The following is a 10331-nucleotide window of genomic DNA, read 5'->3' on the forward strand; positions in this document are numbered from 1 at the left end:
CACATAAGCCAGGCTGGACCTGGCCTGGTTCCAATGTATGTCAGATCACATTGAAATTAAAATCTCTTCCGTATTCCTTTTTCTGAAAATAAACTGTTTGAAAAGTATGAAAATAAAGCAGTTAATGGAAAAAAATTCTAACCTCAAATGGTGAAATGATAAAACAATACCAAATTCAATTAATAATTGTGCATTATAATTATCATGATGAATAAGCATAATTTGTCAGTTTGATAATGAATTTCCAGGATGCTACTATACAGTACTATCACACTGGCATAATTAAACATGAAATGTAAATGCTCAAATAACAAATAATATATAATGTTTATTACGTTTTAATTTCCTCGTGGAGGTAGCAGAAATTGTAATAGTAGGTAGACCAATGCTGCAGTTTTGCCTGTACGGGTACTCAGAAAGGACATCCTCAGTAAGCGGTTGTTGTTAGCGTGCGAGCTAGCTAGATAGTTCCTCTAGCTACATTTTTGGGGGCTACGAAATGGCAGCACATCTCAAAAAGCGAGTATACGAGGAATTCTCCAAGGTTGTTCAGGTGTGTAGGTGGCTTTGCAGCACACAAAATACAGTTTTTATAGCTACAGTAACTTAACTAGTTTTATTACATACGAGTGCGCTATTAGCACTGTAGCTACTGTTAGCTAGCATAGACTTACCAGCACAGTTGTTGATTTACCACAGCCAGATAAGTTAGCTCTAAAAGATTTTATTTGCTCGCTAGTAAAAAAAAAAAACAGTCAAATGTATAGCCTACCTAACGTTAACGTAGCCAACTAACTTAGCTAGCTAACGAATAACTAATATGGATGGGCAAGGCAAGATGCCCTTTCTGCCCACAGCAAGACACCACTTGCCAGGCCTGCTAACTACTGTGGCGTAGAATCCAGCTTCAGGGAGTCACAGGCTAGCTACTGTAGTTTCTTTCGGCTAAGATCATCTCACACTCCCAGTTAACTAGCTGTGAGCTGTCACTCTCCATTTATCAAGTTTGCATCTCATACTGTAGTATTGAGATCTAACTAGCTTCTCGTGTCCTGTGTACTTCGCAGCTCCCTCACGAGGAGGCTCCTGCTAAGAAGCTCCGTCTGTCCAAACCCAGCAAGTCTGCTGCACTACATATCGACCTGTGCAAGGCCACCAACTCCACCGACGCCCTCCAGTACCTGCTGCAGTTCGCCCGCAAACCCGTGGAGGCTGAGAGTGTTGAAGGGGTGGTTCGGATTCTCCTGGAGCATTACTACAAGGTATCCCTAACCTTCACCTCTCCTCCTTCCAACCCTTTTTCCTTTTCCTCTTGGAGCATATTGCTTTAAGGCACGGGGAAGGGCTGTGTCCTTTGTCCCTGTAGTCTTCATCCACCTCCTAATTGTCATGTGCTTATTAGTTCCTCAGCCATGAGTACACTCACCACCATGCTTGTCCTTCCCTAGGAGACGGACAACTCTGTGAGGCTGAAGATTGCCTCTCTGCTGGGCCTGCTCTCTAAGACCCAGGGCTTCAGTCCTGACACTATCATAGACGACGCCATCGGCACTCTCAACAACGAGAGTAAGACCGACTAATCCCGCGCAGCTCAACAAATCCAGTAGTCTGTAATCAGAGTGGCGATGCACGTTATCAACTGACTCACTGATACGTTCTCAACGGTCTCTCTCTCCTCAGAGTCTCACCAGGTACTGGCCCAGCTGTTGGACACGCTGCTGGTCATCGGTACCCAGCTTCCAGAGAGCCCTGCGATCAGACAGAGGCTCATAGAGGTGGCATGCAAGGTAACACACACACACACACACACACACACACACACACACACACACACACACACACACACACACACACACTGGTAGCGACTGTGAGGCTTACGTTTAATGTATAGTCCCTTTCTCTCTCTTTAATCTTTCCATTCATTTCCCTCTCATCCAGCACTTGTCAGATACGTATTTCGGAGTGAGGAACAAGTGTCTGCAGCTCTTGGGTTGTCTGGGTACTGTCGACACACCCCTAACCAAAGATGGCGAGGAACTATCCACAGGTATGTTAGTAGTAGGTACAGGCGCATCTATAGATTTGTCACACAAAGGAACAACAGTGTGTTTGAAATGTCTGTATGGCATCTGACATAAGTATTATAAGGAAGCCTTTTGAATCTATCAGCTATATCCAAGCGTTGCTCTCTATGAATTCCCATGGATGTCAGTGGGAGCAGCCCCAGGTGTGTCTGGAGGAGTGTGTGTGAGAGACGTCCAGGGTGTCATCAGCGACTACTTCGGAGACCAGGACCCCCGGGTGCGCGCTGCAGCCATTAAGGCTATGGTACGACATCACATCCTCCCTCATGACTGGGAAAAGTTCCATTTGTTTAAAGTATCCGGGTGGATGCCTCTCCTGATCTATATTAATGTTGTTCCTGCTCTGCTTTTAGTTGCAGCTGCACGAGAGAGGCATGAAGATTATGCAGATCATCTATGAACAGGTAAGGATATGAATTTGACCCCCCCCCCCCCGCCAGCATACTAAGCAGCAGAGTGACTTGTGTGTGTCTGTGTCTGCAGGCCTGTCGGTTGCTGTGTGATGACTATGAGCAAGTGCGTTCGGCAGCTGTCCAGATGGTATGGGTCCTGAGCCAGCTGTACCCAGAGAGGTGAGAGACTAGACTCGACACACACACACACACACACACACACACACACACACACACACACTGTCATGTGCTGTTTGAATGTACTGCCTCCTGAACTTACAGTAGCAGAACACAGTGCGATCAGTAACCCGTTATTTCATATGTCCAATCAGCATTGTGCCCATCCCCTCGTCCAATGAGGAAATCCGGCTGGTGGATGACTCGTTTGGCAAGATCAGTCACATGGTCAGCGATGGCTCTTGGGTTGTTAGGGTCCAAGCGGCTAAAACACTGGTTAGTGCTGAGGGTATATATATATACACACACACACACACACACACACTTTTTTTTACATATTTTATCTCAAGACTAATAGTTATCTTCTTCCATCCCTCGCTCCCCCCCAGGGTTCGATGCTACAGGTGAGCCCTCACTTCTTGGAGCAGACGCTGGATAAGAAGCTGATGTCAGACCTCAGGGTGAGTGTGAACAGTGTGGGATAGAGTAGCACTTAAAGCTGTCCTTTTATGTAGCTGATGGGCTGAATCAGTTCTTTATTTCACACTTGCTCTCTCTCTCTTCTCACACACACACACACACACACACACACACACACACACACATTCACACCCCTCCAGAGGAAGCGTACGGCCCACGAGAGAGCGAAGGAGCTGTACGCCTCGGGCGAGTTCTCTTCAGGCAGGAAGTGGGCAGATGATGCCCCCAAAGAGAAGGTTGACACCAACGCCGTGAACCTCATCGCCTCAGGGGCCTGCGGAGCCTTCGTACACGGCCTGGAGGACGAGATGTACGGTAAGAGAAGAGAGAGGGTGTGTGTGGGCGGGGCGGCACGTAAGCTCGGGGGGAGGTTGAGCGGCTGGCTGGAGATCGAAGGTCTCCAGTTCGATCCCAGCTCCTGGCAGGGTGCCGAAGTGTCCTTGAGCAAGACACTGAACCCCTAAATCGCTCACGTGCGGCACGGTGGCACAGTACCTAGTACTGTCGCCTCACTGCACTCCGGGCCTTTCTCTGCGGAGTTTGCATGTTCTCCCCGTGTTCGCAAGGGTTTCCTACCAAGAGAACCCAGTATGGTTGGATGGGAAACAATTTCCCCAAAAAAGTTGTGTGTGTGTTGTTGCTTTGTCGCCGCTTACTGTGTGCAATATGTGTGTCACCGTGTGGCCAGTTAAAGACCACCTCGGGTCCTGTAATTAAATTTTTAAGTTTTGTTTATTTTTTTTTGACCATTTATACACAAACACAAAAAAGCTCAATGTGTAGACAACATAAAACAAATCCATACTCACAAAACAAAAAAGGGGGGGTTGCAGATCATACATATTTTTCAGTCATATAGTCTGTTTTCCAGATATGTCCTTATATAAGTCCAGGGACCGTCATCTCCATGGTCATATTCAGAGAGGGCTGAGGCTGCCTGTTCCATTGTCAATAGGTCCATGAAGTCACTTAACCAATTGTCAATACAAAAACAATTCGGTTTATTTGTAACTATTGCGATGTCCGCGTGGGATGGATTTTTTGGCCGCTTTCACCAGTAGGCTATGCCGCAGAGTTCCTGGTACGCCTCGTTCACCTTGTTGGTGTTAGGTGGTGGGAGGCACCTCATGGATCTATGGGTAAGGAGGCGGTAGCGTTTCCAGTTGGCCTTTCGGAAGTTTTTATTTATTCATTGTTTTAAACCTTTATTTATGCTCAAGAGGCACTGAGGTTCTCCTCATTTACAGTGACGACGAGCGAACAAACAATCGCAAACAATAAAAGGACAGATACACAGGAGGGTATATAAAACAGTAACTAAAACGGTTAAACTCAATATTAGAATAGTAAAAAATAGACTAAAAGCAAGTTCCATCGCTTCACCGGCTCGCTCGGGACGAGGTCCATGAGTTTAGGCATGGTTATCAACGATGGTCGATGTTGGGACCGCAGGAACTTTCCTAGCACGCGTCTATCAGGGAGCCGGTTATCAACGTTGACGCTTGCGAATGCCAAGTCAGGATTCGTCCCAGTTTTCCAGCGAACTGAGACAAAGCTGGCTGCACCCTTGGGATCGTACAACAGGGCCAGGCTGTTAGCTGCCCAGCAGCCAGGTTTTCTCCGTCTGATGTATTGGTGCTGTACCCCCAATCCTCGTGCCTCGTGCTCGACAATTATTTTTTTTGTCGAGCGACATTTGTCGAGCAACACTTTTGAAGAAGCATAAATTAGGCCTACTTTTACCCTGCCATGTAAAGTTTCTCAGTGTTCTGCCACCAGCAATTAATAGGGGGTTAGACCATATGACCATATGGGGCATGATGGTAAGGAGATCCCTTTAAAGGCTAACCGTTTCTGTAAGGCTTTAGCTATCTCACAGGAAAATTGAATTAAAGGGTTATCCATTTTAGGATTAAGTTTAGGGTGAAATCATAATGATACCAAAGAGACAGTTTTACTATGTTGTAGAATCTTCTCCTCAATCCATTTATAACTGCCAATTTCCGTCTTGCATATATAGCCCCACGACAATGGGAATCTAGAATTATAAGACAGATAGTATGAATAAACATCCGGAATACCAAGTAATTTAGAATTTTTAAAAGAATGTGTATATATAATATATGTGTGTGTCACCATAGTGACTTGTTGATAGCAATTCTAGGAAAACACCTCACCGCCCCTTCACTTTTTAAGCGGTGAGGCCGCTTCTATACGTGACGTGTGTCCGTCTGTCCGTCCATGTGTCCATTCATAGTATGACATTTAGAACCATACCGTTGAACACCAGCAGAGAGCAAAGGAGATTGCTCATAAACCGCTTACTTCACCGCCTGGGTGTGCTTTTGTTTTTCTTCTAGAGGTGCGTATAGCTGCCGTGGAAGCCCTGTGCGCTCTGGCCCAGTCGTCTGCCAGCTTTGCTGAGAAGTGTCTGGACTTCCTGGTGGACATGTTCAACGATGAGATCGAGGAGGTGAGGCTGCAGTCCATCCACGTGCTGCGGCAGATCTCCAAACACATCACCCTCCGGGAGGACCAGCTGGACACGGTCCTGGCTGTGCTGGAGGTGAGACACAGTCTTATACATATGTACACACACCCACACACACTTCAGCTCCTTGACCTTTGACCCGTGTGTGTGTCCTTCCCCTCCAGGACTCGTCCCGCGACATCAGAGAGGCGCTCCACGAGTTGCTGTGTTACACCAACGTCTCCACTAAGGAGTGCATCCAGATGGCCCTGCTGGAGCTCCTGAAGAACCTCAGCAAGTACCCCACCGACCGCAACTCTGTCTGGAAGTAAGGCCCTGTGTGAGAGCGTGTGTGTGTGTGAAAACACCTTTCTCTGTTTCCCAGTCCCCCCTCTCATTCCCTCCACTATTTTCACTCTCACTCACTATTCTCTCTCTCTCTCTCTCTTTCTCTCTCTCTCTCTCTCTCTCTCTCTCTCTCTCTCTCTCTCTCTCTCTCCCCTCAGGTGTCTGAAGTTCCTGGGTTCTCGCCATCCTACCCTGGTGCTGCCCGTGGTGCCTGAGCTGCTGAGCACGCACCCTTACTTCGACACCCCGGAGCCTGACATGGACGACCCAGCCTGTATCCTAACACACACGCATACACATTCATTAGCAACTCCCATTCCCCCACACCCTGACAAAAACATCTATCTCTGTTTCTCTCTTACACACACACACACACACACACACACACTTTCACACACACACACACACACACACACACACACACACACACACACACACACACACACACACACACACACACACACACACACACACACACAGTGTCTGTGTTGTCCTTGACTCTGGCTGAACCAGACATTGCTGTATTGGTGCTGGTGTTCAATGCAGCCCAGTCCTGTCCCACCATGTCTGCGCTCTTCTCTGACCACACCTTCAGACACTACGCCTACCTCCGGGACAGCCTGTCACACCTGGTGCCTCCGCTCAGGGTAACACACACACACACATACACACACACATACACACACACAGTGTAGTGTTGGAAGATATTCCGTTACCAACCACGCAATATAAACAAATACCACTTAATGCTACTAACTTTATGAAAGAAGGGTAATACGCTTTCATACAATACCTTTATTAATTTACGTCGCCCTGTGCAAATACATAAACAACACATAGGACATTCAGTACATACCAGGTGTTATTTCTCTCTAATGTTCCTGCGGTGCTGTAGTTGCCGGGCAGAAAGCAGGTGTTTGGGCTGGAGTGTTCAGATTCTGGCTCCAGTTCTGGCAGCGTGGAGTCAGCCCAGCAGTTCCTCCAGCAGAGCCTGGCCCGGATCAGCACTGTTCAGAACCTGGAGACACCAGGGGCACAGGACCTCCTGGACTTCACCATCAGGTGATCCATCACACACACACACACACACACACACACACACACACACACACACACACACACAGGTATTCTCTAACATGCACATTCTCTCTCTGTCTCACTGTCTCTCACACACTCAAATAAACTCATTGGGCTAAGGTGTGTTCTCCCTGAACAAGGGTGTGAACTACTCCGTGGCGACGTTTTCCAGAATCATGACAGAAAACAAAAAACACAGGCTGCATTCCAAAACACATACTTTTACTTTTTACTACCAGTACGTACTACTGCTGCCCCTAGAAAGTACGTACTTTGCACGCAGTATACATACAATTGACACATTCCACTTTGTCATAACATTGCGCCTTGAAATGTACCACATCCGTTGCAATCCATAAAGCGGCATTCGTCCACAGCTGTCGCGACTTGCACATGTGATATAATTTCCGCTGCGTGCAATGGATTATGGGTCTGAATAGCCAGAAAAGCCTGCTGGCTTGCAGCCATAGCCTCCAACTCAAACCATCCTCACAAGATGCCCCCCATCCCAAACATGCAACACGGGTGCGACGCGGTGTGACGTCAACCTCGCGTTCTATGTTAGGTCCATTAGGAACATCTCTCATTAGGAACATGTTTTCCTCCCAGAGACCTGCAGAGGCTCGGGGAGCTACAGACAGAGCTGGCTGGAGCTGCTGACTTCTGTGCCACCTACCTCCGCTGCCAGCTACTGCTCATGAAGGTGTGTGTGTGTGTGTGTGTGTGTGTGTGTGTGTGTGTGTGTGTGTGTGTGTGTGTGTGTGTGTGTGTGTGTGTGTGTGTGTGTGTGTGTGTGTGTGTGTGTGTGTGTGTGTGTGCATGCTTACCTAACATGGATATTTCAATGCTTATTACCTATGCCTATGGTTGCCTAAAGATTAGATGGTATATAGTGGGGGGCATTTCACCTTTGACCTCTCATCTCTGCCCTGCGTCTCTAGGCCCTGCAGGAGAAACTGTGGAACATGGCTGTCCCTCTCTGCCTCAAACAGAATGCCATGGCAACAGCCGCAGTTCGCCAGGTGAGGGAGAGCACATGCATACACATGCACACATGCACGAGTACACACACCACACACACACACACACACACAAGTAATGTAACTGTGTGTTTGTGTGCGTTTGTGTTTGCAGATCTTGGAGGAGACTTACAAACTGGAGTTCCGGTACTGTGGCCTGGAGACCAGACAGGTGGCAACCATACACCACGTACGCCTGCAGGCCAAAGCTCTCCAGCTAGTCCTCACAGCAAGGACCAAACGAGGGTCAGCAGTACACACTCACACTCAATAACACACCGTAGTACCACACCCTGTTCTGCATGCATGCATCTACTGGTGAACAAGCCAAGGTCACCCACTGGGTCTCCTAGCCCAGCTGAAACCCATCCACTCTCCTGTCTTCTCCACAGGGTGGAGCCTCTCATCAACAGCTGTGAGAAGTTTCTCCAGGAGGTGGAGTCCTACCAGCGGTATACCATCTGACATTTTCACTTGTCGCTCTTCCTGGAAAATTAAGAGTTCTCTGATCCTAGAGGATTCTGGAATACTATTTTATTTTCCACATCCATACGCTTTGTTTACAGTCCAAACTGTCTGGCTTGCTAAAAACACATTTACAATAATGTTGATTAATGTGCACTGTCCACGTAAAGTTAAATAAAATACAAGTATATAGTACTATAATAATAATAATAATAATAATAATAATAATAGTGGCCTTTCATGTCCTATCTTTGTGTGTTTCCTCTCGGTTCTCCAGGTTGTTTATGCCAGAGCTGCCCTACTTTCAAGACACTTTTGTGGAGAAGCTGCTGGAATTGATGCCCAGACTTTCAGCCTGCAAACCAGTGGAGCTGGTCAAGATTCTACAGACCACACTGAGACAGAGCAGCCTCCTCCACCTCAGGCTGCCCGAGCAGGTCACACACACACTCACACACACACTCACACACACACACACCGTCGTTACCAGCATCGACTGATCTGACTCTCTCTCTCGGCTGACAGATCCAGCGTGCGTCCGGCACCATCATCGAACCGACGGGAGAGTCTGACAACCCACTGAAGTTCACCACCGGCCTGGTGGTGGCGCTAGACCTCCACGCCACTCTGGAGCACGTACAGGACCCCCACACCACCGTCAAAGTACAGGTCAGTCGTACTCTTTTGTTTGTCTCGCTCTCTTTCTCTCACATTCTTCATTCTCCCTCATAGAAAGTTCAGATGTCCCTCAACTCAGCTGTTTTCTGTGTCCTGAACCCCCCCTCCAACCAAACCACACACACAAACAAACACATGTCCCTAGGTTCTCTATCCAGATGGCCAGTCCCATGTGATTCACCCCAAACCTGGAGACTTCAGGAACCCTGGGCCAGGGAGACACCGCCTCATCACCCAAGTCTACCTCTCACACACTGCGTGGACAGGTGAGAGCACACACACACTCTCTCACACACACACACACACACACACACACTTTGACATCTCACAACCTTCCAATGCCTATTTCAGTTGTTAGTTGTAACGCTGATCTCTTCTGCCACTTCTCTCTTTCTCCCCCCCCCCCCATCTCTCTTCATCTCTCTCTCTCTCTCTCCTTCCATCAGAGCCATGTCAGATTGAGGTGAGACTTCTCCTGGCCTACAGCTCCAGCTCTGGTCGTCTTTCCTCCTCCTCCAAGCCTGGCTGGGGTGACAGTACCGAGGGCCTCCCAACACCAGAGGGCTCCACTGAGGGAACCATCCCCCTTAGCAAGGCGGTCAAGGTCTTCATCATGCCCAAACCTGCCCGCCGCTGAACACAGATCCATCCAACCAACCAGCCAGCCAGCCAGCCAGCCAGCCAGCCAGCCAGCCAGCCAGCCAGCCACTGCCCAGGCTGAACCCAGACCCCAGACTGTAGTGAGACCTGATGAGACGGGATCACTGGATCACATCTGTAGCCTTGCAGAGCTGGGATAAGAACTGACATGGTCCTTTTATTGTTTGTAAATGTGAGGATTTAATCTGTTGGGTACAATGAGAAATTACTTTCTGATTAAAATTATATTTTCTGATTGAAAATAAACTAGCATCTGTATTTCCCCGCCTGTTGTAACGAGTAATGAACATAATGTTACAATACCATTTGAGAGGCTAAGCCACAGTAAACATTTTCCTCTGGTTATGAGACTGATTGACAAAGTGTTTGAGTTGAAACGGCTTTGGTATTATTCCGCTGTGACCGTACAGTTGATTTTGACACTTGTTTTATACTCTCTTGTAAATCGAAAGAACATTTTGCACGGAGAGCTGAGCGCCAA

General features: G+C 47.9%; 1 protein-coding gene across 1 annotated transcript; it reads left to right on the plus strand.

Moving 5' to 3' along the window:
- The first annotated feature begins 425 nt into the window (after window positions 1–425).
- On the plus strand, window positions 426–10060 carry ints4 (integrator complex subunit 4). The gene is made up of 24 exons (XM_084446397.1): window positions 426–553; window positions 1068–1262; window positions 1449–1566; window positions 1681–1787; window positions 1939–2047; window positions 2213–2328; window positions 2438–2488; window positions 2568–2656; window positions 2809–2929; window positions 3043–3114; window positions 3274–3448; window positions 5494–5699; window positions 5789–5931; window positions 6110–6225; window positions 6465–6598; window positions 6847–7013; window positions 7638–7731; window positions 7970–8050; window positions 8163–8293; window positions 8440–8499; window positions 8790–8949; window positions 9038–9181; window positions 9336–9456; window positions 9637–10060. The coding sequence occupies exons 1-24, from the start codon at window positions 500–502 to the stop codon at window positions 9825–9827; spliced, it is 2955 nt and encodes a 984-aa protein (XP_084302523.1). The 5' UTR covers window positions 426–499; the 3' UTR covers window positions 9828–10060.
- Window positions 10061–10331: the final 271 nt, after the last annotated feature.

The sequence above is a fragment of the Borostomias antarcticus genome (genome assembly GCF_949987555.1).
Source record: "Borostomias antarcticus genome assembly, chromosome: 1".
In the NCBI taxonomy this organism is placed as follows: domain Eukaryota; kingdom Metazoa; phylum Chordata; class Actinopteri; order Stomiiformes; family Stomiidae; genus Borostomias; species Borostomias antarcticus.

Bases quoted from the DNA above. Each gene is read 5' to 3' on its own strand.
- ints4 (XM_084446397.1), top strand. From the start codon at position 500: ATGGCAGCACATCTCAAAAAGCGAGTATACGAGGAATTCTCCAAGGTT. The intron at 2,930-3,042 runs GTTAGTGCTGAG...GCTCCCCCCCAG, and splicing joins TCCAAGCGGCTAAAACACTG to GGTTCGATGCTACAGGTGAG. The intron at 8,051-8,162 runs GTGAGGGAGAGC...TTGTGTTTGCAG, and splicing joins CAACAGCCGCAGTTCGCCAG to ATCTTGGAGGAGACTTACAA.